Source organism: Staurois parvus, unplaced genomic scaffold (genome assembly GCF_062004578.1).
Source record: "Staurois parvus isolate SC_StPar_1 unplaced genomic scaffold, SC_StPar_1.0 ptg000087l, whole genome shotgun sequence".
Taxonomy (NCBI): Eukaryota; Metazoa; Chordata; class Amphibia; order Anura; family Ranidae; genus Staurois; species Staurois parvus.
The window spans coordinates 12976344-12994815 of NW_028317883.1; the positions used below are offsets into that span (position 1 = coordinate 12976344).

At 40.5% G+C, this 18472-nt stretch overlaps 1 protein-coding gene across 1 annotated transcript in view; it reads left to right on the forward strand.

The window, feature by feature from the left end:
* DLAT (dihydrolipoamide S-acetyltransferase) overlaps positions 1 to 18472 on the forward strand; it is a 36589-nt gene that overhangs the window by 16653 nt on the left and 1464 nt on the right. Inside the window, exons 6-13 of the mRNA XM_089670200.1 lie at positions 1941 to 2125; positions 7909 to 8062; positions 9732 to 9799; positions 11264 to 11371; positions 13575 to 13682; positions 14677 to 14795; positions 16415 to 16577; positions 17426 to 17562. Coding sequence (XP_089526326.1) covers positions 1941 to 2125; positions 7909 to 8062; positions 9732 to 9799; positions 11264 to 11371; positions 13575 to 13682; positions 14677 to 14795; positions 16415 to 16577; positions 17426 to 17562 — 1042 coding nt within the window. The remainder of the gene's footprint in view (positions 1 to 1940; positions 2126 to 7908; positions 8063 to 9731; positions 9800 to 11263; positions 11372 to 13574; positions 13683 to 14676; positions 14796 to 16414; positions 16578 to 17425; positions 17563 to 18472) is intronic.

The window sequence follows — 18472 nt, forward strand, 5'->3', positions numbered from 1 at the left end:
TTCACTGACCACTGTTCACTATATTTGAAAAATACATCCCCCAGTTCTGGGATCACTTGTTTGTCACTGATTTTTGTTACAGTCAGTCACTGATCCTATTTAAGGATCTGGGTAGTTGTGAGCACTTTTGTGTATAAATATACCACGTTGGGTATATTTTGAGATCACAGTTTTAAGTTGTTTTTCCCACTGTTCTGTGTCACTATCAGAACCAAGATGGAATCGGGTCACTATTGAGTTCTCACTTAGTACTATATATGTTTTATTTGGGATTAGGTCACTATTTAGTTATCACTGTGTTATTATATTTATATTTTATTTTAATTTTTTTATATGTATGAGCGCTACACCATTTATACATTATTTAGCATTATTCACTTCTAGGTAATAGGTGTGGGTGTTAGCTGCCGTCATCTATTTGAATTGTTGTACACTTCTAAGCGCAGGAGGTATATACTATGTAATCTTTTAAACCCATGACCCTGCATTCACTATAGCGGGTCTCCCACAGTACACAGAACATGGAAATGCAAATATTTTAGTAAATATAAACTGCTAACTATATTTCTCATCATCAGTATATGACAGTCTTGTGACTTTTATCAGTGTCCAGCAAAGCACTGGTTAAAGCTTATAGGAGAATTTTTCATTCTGCTCTGACCATCCTATGAGGCTTCAGGACCCCTGACCCTCTGTCTGGACAGTGCTGATTGGCACTGTGATCTTCACATGCACCCTCCCATGGAAAAAAAAAACTCTCTAGCAATACACCCTAAACTGAGCATGTGCAGAGTGCCTCCTAGGGCTCTGTACTATCAGATGGATTGGGGACAGTTAAAGAAGGGGAGGACCAGAGAAGACAGAATCAAACAGCCTTTTTACATAATGGGGAGGATTAACCCCTTAGGTTCCACAATGCTTGCTTTACTGCGTATAAAGACTGTTTTTACTGTTGTGGGTTTAGTAACACTTTAAAGGAGAAGTACAGCCAAAACTGTTTTCGCTGTACTTCTGTGGATCACAGGTGTGTAGTTTATTCTGCACTCCTGTAATCCGTTTTCAGCTGACAGTGGGCTGAAGCCTGCTGTCAGGTGACGTTTCTCAGCCAGTCCAGGCTGGGGAAAGATCCCAGCTTCAAAGTTGGGATCCACCCCAGAGTCTGCAGCAGCTGAGAGCCAGAGCCAGCCGCTCCCTCCCCCTCCACAGCCCAGCGCTCCAGTGAGGGATGGCGGGCAGAGCAGAAAGCGGCGACTGACAGTCACGGCTCTCTTCTCAGAGTGTCTTTGAGAACTCTGTGATCAGCAGTCACGTGATCGATGAGTTCTCACACTTAGACCCTGTGGGGGGGGGGGGGGGGGTCAGATGTAGAATCGAACTGATGCTGCATCCACCTAGGTAAGCATAACTGGGGGGGGGAAAAAGTCCACACTTCTCTTTTAATTCTATTAGGAAGGATTTTGTTTTTTTAATAAAATGTGTCCTGTATCAAATGGTGATGCTATGCATATGCAAAGTTTCTTTATGGTGTTGTAAGTAATTTTATGTGTTTATCTCATAATGGGCCTTTTAAAGTAAATCTGAATAGAGTAAGAGAATGAGCATCCCACATTGCATTGCAGACACCCAACAGCCAATATAGTGGATGTATTTTCACTGTGTGATGTACCTGTTGTCACCTTTTTAGTAGTGATTTATTAAAATCTGTCAAAAAAATTTGAGACACTGAAGTGTTGCAGAAGTCATCAAGCAGTGCATGGAGTATACCTTAATTCAAGGGCTCCCAGGTACGCAGGAATACTTTTTTTTTTTTTTCTTCTAAAGTACCAAGATATATATGCAGATTTTAGTAAATCTGGTATCTCCTACAGGATTATAATAGTGAACACCAGTTCATACAAAAACTATTACAATTAATACATTTTTTGATCTGTTTCACCAAGGTTTCGAGGTGCAAGAAGAAGGATATTTGGCCAAAATCTTGATACCAGAAGGCACGCGGGACGTACCACTTGGAACACCTCTCTGTATCATTGTAGAGAAAGAGTCCGATGTTGGAAGCTTTGCAGACTACAAAGAGACAGCTGGAGCCGTAGACATTAAGCCTCAACCTGCTCCCTCTACTCCGGTACATTATTATAAAGCAGATATTTTAAACCTATGTTGTCACGCTAAACATTTTTTCTTTCTTTTTTAAAACCTATATTTAGGAAATGTAAAAATGTTGCACTTTTCACCACTGTCTTACAGAATGCAAACTTCTACCTTCCTACCTTTTTAACATTAATATTTTATTAAATAAAACTATACCTAAAGCCAAGATAATAATTTCATCTTACCAATTCTTTAGTGGCTGCATTTGTTCTATTTTTAAATGTTTTTTCCCTGTATTTGTACCTGGTAATTCTTCCAATAATTCACTTTTGTTCTTGAGTGAAAACAATCATATAGTGAACTGCATTTAAATTCTTGGACTTGCATATATTTTAACCAGGGGTTTGAAAAGACAGGAATGTGAGTAGAAGTTTTGTACAGCTTACGATAGTACTGGATCACTGAAAGCCAAAGCCATCTAACATTGTACAAAAAAATAATGTTTTTGATAAATGTTTATTGGGGAATACAGCAGTCCTCTTGAGTATAAACCTTGCCCCTAGACAACTGACTCTAGGAACAAAGGAAAAGTCATTTGCAGTCTATATTCTTCTGCATAGGCCTAGAGAGCTTGTTTTTTTAAGCTTGACTGCCGCCTGGTTCTTGGTGGATATATTCATAAAGTTCTTCCATATTGATGTGGCAGCCCTTTTCCTGTGCTAATATTGGTTGTAAAGGCATCCAGGTAGCTGTGTGAGTTTTTAGATGTTCTTTCTCTTACTTTCTCAGGGAACTGCTTTTAAACTACCACAGAGGTCTGCTAATGTCCATCTACCTTGGGCTTCTGCTACTTTTAGTCCCTCCTGTTTCTTAGGCACATTCATTTCTGTAGGTTTCTGGGCCTAGAGTGCCCTGGTGTCCCCAGAACAGCGCTGAGTCCAAAGGGAGTAGACCTCTGCTACTGTCCTTATGACAATACTGCATAAATTTGAGGATATCTTTTGATTTATTCCTGAAAATATTTCTTATTTGTACACCACACACAGCACAGGTCATATTCATACATTTGTGGGCTTAGTGAAGAGAAGGGCTTCATCTGGATTTGTTGTTATGGTCAGCAGGCCAAAAGGGACTGTACCTGAATCCCACATGTGAGAGCAGGGGCAACCTGCTGGTCAGAGCTGGACCTTTGCAAGCAACAAACTCCTGGGTGCTATGTATCAGACGACCTCCATGACAGGGTGCTCTATGGGTTGAGGGCAGTGATCCCCTTTTAAAGGGTGGGAAGTTGAGTTTTTGAAGACTCTATGGGACAATGTCTCCCGTGCTTGGTGAAGATTGGCTTTGTTGGTACTGCAGCATGGACTGGTGAGTGCCTCGGTGCATGGTGAAGTGCAGTGTTCCCTGTTATGGGACTGGTTATACTATTTTCTTAAAGGACGAATCAAACACCACAGTAGCAGTGTTCCAAAAAGGTGGGTTGAAGCAATGTGTCTGTGTACATCAGGTATCTGGGACATTGTTCATGGAGGTGTCTGCCACTTCTGGCTTGTGCCATTTGGTATCAATGGCCTACTACACTCAACAAGCCATGGGCCTTACACAACAGAGAAGTGGGAGGGAAGGAAGATGGGGTGTGATCCAAATCCCTCTTTCAGTTAGGGAGGACCTTTCTGCATAGTTTGCCCTGTAATGGCTCCGCTAAGGGTCAGATTAGCTCTGAATCCCTGCCCTTTTATAGTGTTTCCACTGTCTCAAAGGCACAACCCTCTGCTTCATTTGTGTCAAGGGAGAAATTTTCTGCAGCCACGTCTGAGTTGGGTTCACCTCTCAGGGGTTCTCACTGGTTTGCAATGCTTGGGATGCAAGCACGAATGCTGTCCTTCCCATTTTTGCCATGAGGCATTGGAGAGACATCCCCAAGATGAGGAAGAGAAAGAAGCTGCCGAGGATCAGGAATCCTCTGTACACAAGTCCTCCCAAGAGGAATTTTTGGGTCCAGGGCTGTCGAAGAAGACCACAATGGACTTGCTGGTGGATGTGGTGCACACTAAGGTGAAGTTACCACGGCCAGAATCCTCTTGTCCTAAAGTCGCTGCTTGTAATTATTGGTGGCTGCCAAAACATCCCAAGCCCTTTACAATGCACTCTTAATTACAGGAAGTGATATATACTGATTAGGCTCACCCTGAGAAAGTGTTTTCAGAAGCGTTTTGCTCAACAGCAAACTATGGAGGAAGAATTCTACAAGAAATAGGGTTCTCCCACCCATTTCATACTTGAATAAGACCCTGATGGTCCCTGGTGGATAGGATTCTGGTCTTTAAAGATGCTACAGAAAAGAGATTAAAGGCCATTTTTAAGGTCTCTCTCTCTTTCTGATTGGAGCGGCTCTGCAACCTGGGAGCAATAGGAGTGTGCCAAGCTTTGAAAGTGTGGGCAGAGCATATGCTTAATTCTAGAGAATTGGACCCAGGGGATCCTGCTGTTTTGCAGTTCCTGGAAGATTTTCCAGAGCCTTGAGTTTTTCAGTGGATGCCTTGGAAGACTCTTCAAGGCAGCTTTCTCAGGTGGGCACCATCTCTGTCCATATGAGAAGGATCCTATGATTCAAATGTTGGTCAGCGGGACTTCTCTGCAAGAAGAAAATCAAGTAGCTGCCCTTTGAGATTAAATCCTTGATTGGGTCATTCTTGAATACCTTCATTCTGAGGAATGAGGAAAAGCACACCTTTTATCAGTAAGGAGGAAGGTGCTGGTGTCAGGTCAGAAACCAGTAGCACCTTGGAAAGGTTCAGTTGGGTCCTGGACCTTCAGATGTCAGCCAAGGTTCCAACTCAACATCTGGAGTACTTAGGTTTAGTCCTCAACATGGCACAGGCAAGGGTACTGCTTCGGTAGAAGAAATACCTATCTCTGATTCCAGGTGGAAGTCCCTGAAGTTGTTGGAAAGTCTCGCAATTCAGATAAAGATACTGTGGAATATTGTGGCCTCCATTGATGCAATATCCTATGCCCAGTTCCATTCCAGAGGTCTTCAACCTAATATGGGGCATGGCATGAGACAAACATCAGGAGCCCTTGGACCTGCCAACGAATCTGACTTCCAAGACCAGGTTGGTTCTGGAATGGTGGATATCCATGCAGATGCTATATACCAGAAAATCCTTTCGAAAAGTTTGAAGGTCTTGACAAAGGATGTCAGTCTGTGGGGATTGGGGTGTTCTATAAAACCTCTTAGTTCAGGGAATGTGGTCACCAGAGGAGTGGAAGTTGCCAATCAACACCAGGGAACTTTGGGTGATTTGGCTGGCTCTCCTACACTGATCTGTCTACCTTTTGGGGTCTTCCCATCAGTGTGCAGTGGAACAAGGTCATGACAGTGGCATATATCAATCATCAAGTAAGAACAAGAAGTTTCACTACTCAGGAAGAAGCAGACCTGATGTTGTCTTGGGTAAAACTTTATGATCCAGCCCTCTGCCCTGCCGTTATCCAGCTTGGAAAATTGGGAGGCAGACTTTCTCACCTGTCAACAGCTGAATCCAGGAGAAAGGGCCCTTCACAGGAGGTGTTTGCAGAGATTTTTCTGTAGTAATTACTTCAATTCTGATTGCACCTGCTTGGCCAAGAAGAACATGGTATGCTAACATCACAAATCTTTGAGCGGTTTCAGATCGACCAGATTTGCTGTCACAGGTTCCGATTTCCCATTCTGTTTTAAGGTCGCTGGCTTTGATGGCATGGCTTTCAAAGCCCAAGCCATGAGGGAGAGGGATGTTTCAGAATCTGTAATCCCTACCCTCCTCAATGCAAGATAGTCAGTCATCATCCAGACACTTGGTGTGTGGCTTGTGAGTTTCATCCTGACAATATGTTGTGGGATGCAATTTGGTTTTTCTACAATCTGGGGTGGAGATGTCTCTGGCTGTATGTACCATCAAGGGGTAGGTCCTGGACTTGGCCATTCAGTTTCAGAGACCTACTGCAACTCATTTCATTGTAAAAACCTCTGTACAGGGTGTCACACAGATTGTTTTGCCTGTGCAGCCCCCTTTGTCCCTGTGGGACCTTACTTTGATCTTGTCTATTTTGCATACTTTTGAGCCTCTGTGAGAGATTCCCCTGCTACCCCCTTACACACAATATTTTCTTTTTGGTGGCCATTATTTTGGCTTACCGGGTATTGGAGTTGGCTGCAAGGAACCTTTACTGGTTCTTCACTACAGTTAGTTGGTAGTGAGGCCTTGGTCTTCTTTCCTACTTAAATCCAAACTACATTGTATCTGAGTACCACAAACTAAAAATGCTATTTAATTCATTTTTGATATTCAAAGCAAACTCACCCATCCATCCATGTCTCTGTGCTTTTATTTTTTTTTGAGAAATCTCTTTGAACCCCCCCCCCCCCCCTCCCCCATAGTAAATCTAGTTGCGGCCATCTTGAGTAAAGGTAGATGATTCATGTAGCATTTACTTCCTGGAATCCACCTGCCCTTATATTAGGCCCTAAGACAGGAAACCATGCTTAGCTGAGAAGTCCCCTTCCTGATGAAGGGGAAAAATGCTTTAGGGTGTGGCTGGTGTGCGTCGCAGCCCATCTTTTTTTCTTTTCTTTTTTTTTTTTCAAGCTTTTTAAATTTATCTGAAATCCACAACTTCTTTTTGATAGATTCTGTTTGTTCTACCTGAAGGTCTTCACAAGGGACAGGCTGCCTCTCGAGTCACTATTTATAGGTTTATTTGTTAACTTAATTCTCATGTCTATGGGATTAAGAGCAAGGTTCCTCCTTTCCCAATCAAGGCTCATTCCACCAGGGGAGTCACCACTTCCTGGGAGATTCAGCATCGTGCTTCTGTTGTTTTGGGTTTGTAAGGCTGCTACTTTATTTCATAAGTTTACTAAATTCTACCAGGTAGATGTTGTGCAGGTGGCTTTGTAGGTGGACTCTCCCCTAGTATGTTTCTGGGTTTTGGGCGTGTAGGCATTGTTGCTGTGTTGCCCAGCCCTAGTGGTCATTGCTTTGGGTTATCCCAAGTAGTTGTAAAATCCTTTCTTGGAGTACATTACAGGATACAGGGGACTTCATATTCACAAGTAGAACACAAATCCTAGTATTCTAGTCGAGCTCCTTGTTGATGCACTATGCATTTGTCACTGCAGGGGAATTGTCTTAGCGATCATATGTATGTACCACATGCTGATATAAATGCGGGGCTTTTAAAGCTACAGGCATAAGCTCTCACTGCTTGAATTATATGTATGCTGATATGTAGACTATCTGCTATGTACCTAACAGTACCAATGGCCAATTGGTTGTTGTTCAGTTGTTTTTCTATTTCTGGACCATGTATGTCACATTTTCTATGCTTTACTTACATTGATAAAATTTTGTCTCGATTGAAAAAAAAATCCTTGTATTTATGCAGCCAGCTTCTAAAACACATGTCTACAAAAATCTAAATTTGGTGACAAGCAGTAATTTTAACTTTTTTAAAGCACACCTAATATAGGAGATATATGGGAGCTGTCATTACTGCCCTCCTGAAATCTCTAGTTGCCTGGCTGCATTTTGCTTCACTGCATTTGAGTCACAGACCGTATAAAGGAGTTCAGATTTCATTATTGCTATACCTGTTCCCAGTCAGAGACTCAAATGATTGAAGAGAGATGTACTTTAAGGATTGTATCCCTGTCTCTCTGTGGTGGCTTTACATTGTTTTTTGGAAGGAAGGGGCCTTGTGTATGTATATAATATAATTTATTTTGTTTACATGTATGTGTTTGCATTTACATCTGGATTGTCATCTCTGCAGGCGGCAAGTCTCCCACCAGTCACACCAGTGGCTGCAGCTGTTCCATCTGCACCGCCTCCTGCACCAAGCTCTGCACCCAAAGGGAGGGTATTTGTGAGTCCATTGGCCAAAAAGCTGGCATCAGAAAGAGGCATAGATGTAATGCAAGTAAAAGGTATACTACAGCATGTTACAGATTGTGCCACCATATTTCTTCATTTTTGTATTCTAAAGTAAATGTGCACAACTGCAGAAGACCCAAAATGGGTCTCAAGAACACAGGCCAACATACATTTTGGTGCCTCGAATGTTAGACCCAGTGATTCCAAAAATGGCAATTTGTTTTATCGGCCCTAGTTTTTGAGACACAGCATAAATGCCATATACCTCTCTTCACTCTGGTCTCCTGTCAAAAACCAGGATATTTTAATGCAGTGTTTTATTTAATCTTTTAGCATGAAAGAAACACATAAAGTAGCCATAACCTCTACGGTGTTCAATCTGCAAAAGTGATATTCGATGTATAATTACAGGAAGGGAGACCATTTACATAAACAGACTGTCAGGTGCCCACATTGCACCTTAATAAATTGCCAATCATGGATTATCACACTTTCAAAATTGGACACCTTTAATGTTTTTAGAGGCTCTGTCAGAGAGTTTTCTATTACTTTCTGTCCTGCTGACAGGTTAATGCACAGGGAGTGAGTGAAAAACTTTAAAAGCAACATAAATGAAAATACAAATCTGACAGGGGTTCTAGCCTTCCTGCACTCTACCAAGAAAATGGATTTTTATTTCTACCTGTGTTGCTGTTGGAAATATCCACTCGCTTTATGTCTGGTAAAATCCCTCTAACTGAGCCCTGGATAGCTCTGTCCAAAACTAAAGGAGACTTGTGGTTTGACATTTTAGTCCAGAGCATAAACTCCTCTTCCAGTTGAGACCTTGCGTCTTTTGCAGTGATTTTTCCACTGAATTGAATGAATACATTTAATATAATGTTTCTTCAAAGTTGACATCTTCCATTTCATTTATTAATATAGTTGTCCTCCTCCAACCTAGAAGCTGCAGATTAGTATTCTATGCCAAGTCTAGGATCTATCAGGTTGCCCATATTCTTTATCATTAAACCAAAATTTCTATTTCCACTAGATTATTTGATGCATGCATGTTTTATTCACAAGTACATAACTTTACATTTGTCAATATTAAACCTTAATTGTCACGTAGAAAATGCTCCAAGGTGGCACATGCTTGCTCTAAGCCAGGTACATGTCCATCTTGTTTGCTTACAGCCACCATTACAAAGAATTGGATGACCCACCCATCAGCTATTTTGAAACCATGTCTTTATTCATTCATAAAAGCAATACAGGAAATGTGTGGAGTCCTTTGACGCATATCAAGCACACAAGCACTTAATCGCCTGTGTGAGAAATGCAGTAGGGTTTTATTTGTAAGTTGTTTTTATGAATTAGTAAGGATAGGGATCGGAAATAGCTGTTGTGTGGTCATCATTCTTTTTAACAGTTATTTGCTAATCAACCAATACATTGTAAGCTCCCAGGATCAGGCCCTCAAATACCTCTTGTATTGAACAGTATTGTTGCTGTATTGTCTCCTGTTATATTGTAAAGCAGTGAGCAAACTGTTGGCGCTATATAAATCCTGTGTAGTAATAATATCTAGGTCAGCTTGAAATCCCTTACATAGTTCCTATCTTCCCTATATTCAAAGGCTTTAAGCATGCTTTGTGAAGCAGTCAACAACCTATTCATTATCTTACATTTATTTGCTGGATTTAATTCTTAAACAGTATTTTTCTGTCTGGGTTGTTTCAGGTACCGGACCAGATGGCAGGATTACAAAAAAAGATATTGAATCCTTTGTGCCTCCTAAGGTTGTTCCTGTAAGTATGAATATGCTCTTTACTTGCCACTACTCTAGATGAGTTTGTTATATAGACATGAATGATATTCTGATATGACCGGTATGTTTATTCTTGGGGAATTTTGTTACTTTTTTCACTTTGAAGGCTTTGAGGATTATCTCAGATTGATATTGTCATTAAGCAAAATATCTATGAAAAGCAGTTTGAGCTGCCATTGAATTCTGGGCTGTGCAGTAGATTCTTGAATGAAGCTAAGCCTGATCTGGAATAACTGGGCAGCCCAGTAAATGTGGCAGCTTCTGCTGGGTTTTCTCACACATATTTGTCAGAGAAAGGCTTGTTGGTGCTCTAGTCCAAAAAAGTAGCCTAGATTACTTGGAGCATTCAACTTTTATCCTTTAGGTAGTAAGAGAATCTGCATGTTGCAAAGCTTTGGTTGTGCATAGGAGAATTCTGTTTTATGCCCAGCTTTGTTTCAACAATTATGGCAAATCTGTTATTTGATGGACTAGATCCCCTCCACTATGTCCGGCTGCAGTCATACCGGGTGAATGTTCTCTGATCAGGATCCTGTCTTCCTTACTGAACTATCTGTAATTAGCCAACCCAGAGGAAACCATAGAACAATCACAGTGCAGAACTCACAAAGCCAATATTACCCCTGTACAAATCATTAGTAATACCTCATCTGGAATATGCAGTTCAATTTTGGGTACCAATTCACAAAAAGAACATTGAGGAACTGGAGAAAATACAGAGAAGGGCAACCACACTGATACGAGGCATGGAGGAGCTCAGCTATGAGGAAAGATTAGAGGAACTGAATGTATTCTCTCTTGTGAAGAGATTAAGGGGGGATATGATCAACATGTATAAATACATCAGTTCATATGGTGAACGCGGTGTAGAGCTATTCACCCTGAGGTCATCATAGAGGACAAGGGGGCACTCTTTACGTCTGGAGGAAGAGAAATTTAGTCTCCAAACACGGAAAGATTTCATTACAGTGAGAGCTGTGAAAATGTGGAATAGACTTCCTCAAGAGTTGGTTCTGGCCAGCTCAGTGGATTGCTTTAAAAAGGCCTGGATTGTTTCTTAGAGACACAGAAAATAACTGGATACTAACATTTATAGGTAAAGCTGATCCAGGGAATATCCAATTGCCTCTCGGGGGATCAGAAAGGAATTTTTTTTCCCTGCATGAGTAAATTGGATCATGCTTTGCTGGGGTTTTTTTGCCTTCCTCTGGATCAACTGATAACTTTTTTTTTTTTTTTAATGGTTGAACAGAATGGACTTTTTTGTCTTTTTTCAGCCAGAGTAACTATGTAATATAGTAACTGCATATGTGTTCTGTGAAATGGATACATTGGGTTTTATACTGAGTATTAATGTAAAAATGCATCACTTGACTTTGAATATTAAAGTATACCTGTTTTTCTATTTCTTCTCTTTTATATGTTTGTTTTTTTGCATTATCAGACTCCTGCAGCTGCTGCTCCAGCCCCTGCAGCTGCACAGCCCTCTCCAGCTGTAGCAGCTATTCCTACTGGAACCTTTACAGATATTCCCATTAGCAATATTAGGAAGGTAAGAATTTATACGCACCTCTTTTTGGTAATCTTAGTGTGTTGCACAGTCTTTCTCTTTGGTTTTGCAGCGGTGTTACTCTAAGACTGATACATTGATCAATACAAAGACCAGTAGAACTTTAGAAAAAACAAATGTTTTTATTTTTTCTTCAATTCAAAAAAGGCAGGTCTCCCTACAGCTGATCTTTCTCCATAACTGATTTACTTTGTCTTATTCTGCACTGGGTCTTTGGTTTTAGACAGCTTAGTAAGGTTGTGTAGTAAGATGTATGAGACTGTACAGTTATGTTATACAGTCAAGGTAATTGGGATAAACATCTACATTTCATTCCACTTTTCATCATTTATGATTTCTATTCAGATATTTAGTTCTCTTAGTGGCCCTATGAAGAACTAACAGATGATGATAAAATATATAAATCAGGCTCCCAGAAAGGTATCCAGTAAATTAGTTGAAATTTCATTTAAAAACGGGAATATTGTCATCAACTTGAGTTTTTAGGTTAACGTATTACTAAAGGTTATTTTTTAAAATGAAAAATATGTTGTACTTACCTGGCATTACACAGAGCAGCCCCAATCCTCCTTTTCTCGGGTTCCCCACCAGTGATCTTGGCTCCTCCTCTTCTTCATGTGTTACCATAGCAAGCCGTTTGCTGTGGGGGTACCCAGTGTGTGCTCACTCCTGAACTGTGTGTCTATGGAGCTGCACTCCAGAGACACACACAGTAGGGCTTATCCCCATTCCCCACTTTCTCCCCACTGTATCTGATTGACAGCTCGAGTTCCAGTGTGAAGAAGAAGAGAGGAGAGAAGAGAAGCAGCCATGCACAGCTTTGGATCTCTTCTCCCCTCTCTTCCCCTTTACACAGAGCAGGGGGAGGACAGAAAAATATAAAACATTTTTTTGCCTTAATGCAAGAAATGCATTAAGGGAAAAAAACAGTTTTTAGCTTTAGAATCACTTTCAGTAACTGCCAGGATATGAGAACTACCACCACTGGGTTGGGATTTAGCATACATGTTCCAGGTCCATCACATCCACTTTTTTGCCCCCATCCCCCTTCTTGCTGTAACATAGATTTACCCAAGGGCAGACTGACTATTTAGGCACTCGGGCACTGCCTGAGGGCCCGGGTCAGTAGGGGGCTCCATTAGATGCCCCTAGTACCTTTCATAGGCTTATTTTTGGTGTGGTTTGAGTGTGGGCGAGGACACGGGCCCCATGATTTCCTATAGACTGGGGGCCCAATGAGTTGTAAGTCCGCCCCTGGATTGACCCCCTCAATATTTACAGCCAACCACAGAGAACCCCTGGCTTGTCAGTCCCCCAAACCCATGTTACATAACCAGGCCCCCTCATTAATTCCTGCTGTTTTCAGGAGTTATCCTTCTCCCCATCTCCACAGACAGCCAAGACCTTCTGATGAGCCAGCCAGACACTGTCTCCATTGTGTGAGCTGCAGCTTTTTACTTGTGTAACAGAGTGGTGGACAGTACTGTAACCATCTGTCTTTGCCACACAGATACATATATTGTGTATCCATTCTGTGTTATGGAGGCAAATCAGGTGTCATTATTGGAGCACTCATAGCCCTTTTCTATTACTTCCTCATAATATTTGTGCTCCAGTTGTAAGATACATGGCAGGGTGTGTGTGGGGTTTGTTGGGTCAATTTCTGGCACCCAATAAAGCAATGTGGGTACTTATGACAGAAGAATGGACCAGGGGCATATGTCCTAGGTACCCAGGTCTCGCAACACTTGTAGACAAAATCCTAAGTATACTGTAATATATATTTCAGAAGCTGAAGTAGGTGCACACATGGATGAAAGCACGTTCCTGTATTCAGACAAGCAGTTTATGTGCATTATCACCTCTGCATTGTGACCTACAGGAGCTTCTAAATATGTAAATTGTCTCTGACCAGACATCTGAGTATACACATTAGCACAGAAAGGATTATGGTCATCATCCCAACTAAATAAATTGATTATTTCATTGTCTGGTTTCCATACAGTGTATGTGCTTCTACTGTATATTTAGCCGAATTCAGCTTAAATGTTCATGTATTAAGCATTCCTTTTAGAGCAATATTTGGATCACTGCTTCTCTTGGTGTAAAATTTTGTAAACTAAGGTTAAAAGTGCTTTACAGAACAAAGCATGTGACAAACTTTCTGCAATGCTGCTGTTTCTAGGTGATTGCACAGCGACTTATGCAGTCCAAACAGACTATACCTCACTACTATCTCTCAGTTGATGTTAACATGGGGGAAATTCTACACCTGCGAAAGGAGCTAAATGAGGTAAGAAGATTTGCTGTGTGAGAGACTCCTTAAAAACATTTTAACTAGCAGTCTCAAAAACATTCTTAACATTTAGGTTTGTAAATGGCTTTCAGCACTCCATTCTATTTTAAAAGCAAATCTGAAATTGCCAGCTACACATTTAAATCATTTATCCTCAATGTTTGCATGCAAACTGAATCAACCTTTGAAAGTTTCAAAACTCTGAAGGATTTACAACTGCTCTCCCTCAAGAAGTTCTTAAAATCTTCAATACAACAACATGTGCACTTCCTGTACTCTGAACTCCACAACGGAATGGTCCTAATGACCCATGCTCTGAACATGACATTTTAAAAGTTATGTCTCTGAAACATTTCTACTGCACCTGGACAAGATGGCTCTACAGCCTCATACTATAACAATTTGCCTCTATCTTGTGTGCTGCCACAACCCACCTTTAGAAGGTAAGTGTTTGTCAGGTGCTTTACTGGCTGCATCGTGTCAACAACTAAGTAATGAAGGAAGGATGAGAACCATTTCAGAGCCTGTTCCTACCCTAACAGATCTGCTTTTTATTTGAAATAGCTTATATTTTTTAAATGTTTGCTGCCATTCTTATTGAAATGCAAATAGGACTTGATTTATTAAACCGGAGAGTGCAAATTGTGTGCAGCCATGCATAGAAACCAATCGGCTTCCGTTTTTTTTTTTGTCAAAGCTTAACTGAACAAACTGAAGTTGAAAGGGGAATGGTCACCATGTACAGCTGCACCAGATTTTGCACTCTCCAGTTTTAGTAAATCAACCCCATACAGTAGGATGGGGTGTGCACCAGGCATATTCAGGTATTTTTCTCTTTCTTATTTAAGATGTTGACTGATTACTGCACCATCCATAAAACCTTATATGTACAAAGTCCAAAAATGGTATTGGTAAATTAATTGAGCCCCTACAAATGTAATGTTACTTTGGCTTTACACTAGATTGAATTTTATATGTCTTCACTTTCTAGGTTGTGAAGTCCGAAAACATCAAGCTCTCTGTCAATGATTTCATCATTAAGGCTTCTGCATTATCTTGTCTGAAAATCCCCGAAGCAAACTCCTCCTGGATGGACACAGTTATTCGACAGTAACTATATAGCAGCTTTTATTGTATGTTTTATTCAGCAGATTTTAGTAGAGTTGGAGTTCTAAGTGCTATAGGAGCACCTAGGTAAGTCTCCACCTCTACAGGAGGATTTGAGATTCTGGTTGAAAAGTGAACACACTCCACTCATTTAGTAAATCAAAGTAACTTTTTACTTAGCTTAGTGAATTAGGTGAAGCTAAGGAACACTTAACTTTAAAAAGAATACCCAGTCATGTGAAAATAAAAAAAAAATAATAGTAAAGCTACAGGTCGGGCCGGCAGCGCAGAATCAAGTGTATATATGTGGTTCTGGTTTTCTGGGTAGGGCGCATGCGCCCGCATACCCGCAATGTTACTGGCTCCATTAGCTGCCAACCAGCAGCTAATGATTCACGACCTGGACCTGCTGATCATTGGAGCAAGTGACAGGATTGAGATCTGTGTTTGTAAACAACACAAACATCTTTGCTGACAGCTGGGATGTGCCAGTTTTGTCTTACTGCAAAGCAGGGAGATAAAACAGTCACATCCTATTGTAAAACAACACATATTGCACACATTATACATAGTTAGGCACACAGTTAACACTTTGATCGCCCCAGATGTTAACACCTTCCTGCCCAGTGTCATTAGTACAGTGTCAGTGCATTTTATTAGCACTGATCACTTTATTAGTGTCACTGGGGATATCCCTGTCAGAATGCCCGTCGTCACAGCCTCACTAAAAGTCACTTTTCGCTGCCATTACTAGTCTAAAAAAAAAAATTCCAGTGTATATATTATCATTTGTAGGCTCTATAACTTTCACACAAACTAATTAATATACACTTATTGGGATTGTATTTTACCAAAGACAAATAGCAGAATATTTTTTGACCTAAATCTATAAATATTTTTTTTATTGGCTGCTTTATAGCAAAAAGTAAAAAAAAAATTGTTGTTTTTTCCTCAAAATTATTAGTTTTTTTTGTTTATATTTCATTGTACAGTGTTGCATAAAAAAGTTGTGCAGCGCCGCAAAAAATGACCTTATGTAGGAGGGGTAAATCTTCCAGAGGGCATGTGGTTAAAGTCTACACAGTTTTCACATCATTCACTAAGCTAAGTGAAAATTTGCTTTGCACAGTGAATACGATGTTCTCTTTTACTAAATCAATACCAATGTGCTAAACCTGTGGCTGACCCACTCACTTCTCTGGGATGGTGTTAGTGATGGTCCTTTCATGTTCCAAAAGCAGTCTTGACACAGACTTCTAATAACCAGTTGTACAGATTATTGCCAATTTCCAGTGTATGTTCAGGTTATGTATATTTAATTTACATAATCCCAGAGATGAAGAACATTTTATCATGCTTTTGGTAAAACATTTGGTGAAATGTAACTGCTTTCCATTCCTACCATTCCTGTTTTGCCTCTGAATTGGCTGTGCATACACAGCCAGAGCTGAACCAAGAATACAGGCTGGGTGGTGTATTCAGGATACAGGCTGAGTTGTAAGTAGGCACTTGGGCAGCCCTGACCCATGCAAATCCCCAGTCCACATTTGTAAATCAAGAAGAATGTTTGTAGTCAGGTTTTTGGGTAGGTATTTAAAGCTCTAATACTTATGCCTTTCCAGAAACCATGTGGTGGATGTGAATGTGGCAGTGAGCACCCCTGCAGGACTGATAACACCCATAGTCTTTAATGCTCATATAAAGGGTCTGACAGCCATCAACAAAGATGTGGTGTCTTTGGCTACTCGTGCAAGAGAAGGCAAGCTAAAGCCACATGAATTCCAGGTATGTTCCTTGCTATTTAGCTTCATGTAACCCAGGTAATTTGCACTTCTTTTTTTTAATAGAAATTCTGTATATGTAAATTGTGTTCCAGATGAAACACCAGGAAACTGGAGTTTGGTATGGGAAATATGTAAAAAAATAATTTACAAAGCTGCTTTAAACATCAGCAGTGCTTTTGCTTTATAATGTAGAATACCATTGTCCAAAATAACATTAGATGACAAATGATGGAAAAATGTGCATACTGCCTGTACCGTCTGTATTCTGTTGTACAATGGATTGCAAGAGACTGTTACCAAGTCAAAAAAGGTTACTTCAGGCTTTAAAACCTTTACATTTGGAGCAAAGGCCTATTGTAAAGAACTGTTGTGATTGTTTTATCTATTATTCGGAGCAAATAGATCTAAAGTAACTATATTTGCGTAAGTTGGTTCTTTGAAAATAAATGTTAGGCCTCTTCCACACAGGGGGGCTCCATTTAGATCAGCATGGGATTTGTCTGTTGATCCCCTACTGATCAGAGCTGGGCGGACGGATGACAGATCTGTGTTCACTGAGCTTATACAGAAGCGGACACGGACAGAGACCGCTCTGCCCTGTGGGCTGCCGGGTGTAAACAGACTCCACTATCCAATTATACTCAACTACCTTCCGATCTGTTTCACCTAAACTGAGGAGGACATATCCCCTTGCGTTTCATTTAAGTGGACCGGATCGAATTGGAGAAACCGAAAGGCGGACCTGATCAGATCATCTGTGTGAAAGGGGCTTTAGTTAGTCTCCTAATCATCTACTAATTAAATGTATAAATTGTTGTTTTTCTGATTTTACCATTTTTAATATTCCAGGGTGGAACATTTACTGTATCTAACCTGGGAATGTATGGAATCAAAAACTTTTCTGCCATAATTAACCCACCTCAGGCCTGTATTCTTGCTGTGGGAGGAACAGAGAACAGACTAATTCCAGCAGATAATGAGAAAGGGTAAGAATAGAGTCTGTTTTCACTATATTATTTTTTAGTATTCTATCAGTTGAATTACAAGGATATTAGCAGCCTTTGCGTACAGGTATTTTTATTTTTGATGGCTGGGCAATATGCTTCTATTGGTCTTATTCTCTGGCTATTGCCATCTTCTTTTTTTTTTTTCTTCTTTTCATGACTGTGTTTTTTCTCAGGCAAGTATCTAGATGCTAAAAAAAAAAAAAGTGGAGACATTCTGTGTAGTAACAGTTCAGCTTTTACAATTCATTTTAAGAAAAGAAAAAAAAAATTATTTGGTTGCTATGGCCAACAATTCTACTCAGAGTGACCATATCAGTCACTGAAAAGATTTTGAAATGTGAGCATCCATTACTAATGGTAGTGTCAGAGGTCTGTGTACCCCCACTATACACTGTAGTTCCATCTTAGGAATCCTACTTCACTGCTGTGTTCTATAGTGCTGTAGGGGTGGGATCATGGAACCACAGTGAATAGTAGATGTTATAAGGATCTGACACTCCTGAAAGTGTCAAAAGCTGAAGAGTATGAGAGAGTAGGCTGCAGTGCTTGATCAAAGCAATGGTAGATGAAACAGGTAGGCAAGTATAACAGATCTTCTATTGTAGTAAACTGACATTCAGTTTTTCAAGAGACTGTCTGGGGGTGAATTTAAAATGGTGTTAAACCCAGGACCCTGCATGCACTATATCTGTTCTCCCACAGTACACAGAACATGGAAATGTAATTATTTTAGTAAATATAAACTACTAAGTACCTTTTTTCATCAACAGTTAGAGCAGTCTTGTGACTTCTATCAGCAAAGCACTGATTAAAGCTTGTAGGAGGAGTTTTCATTCTCCCCTGATTGTCCTATGAGGCTGCATGACCCGTGACCCTCTGTCTGGCAGCG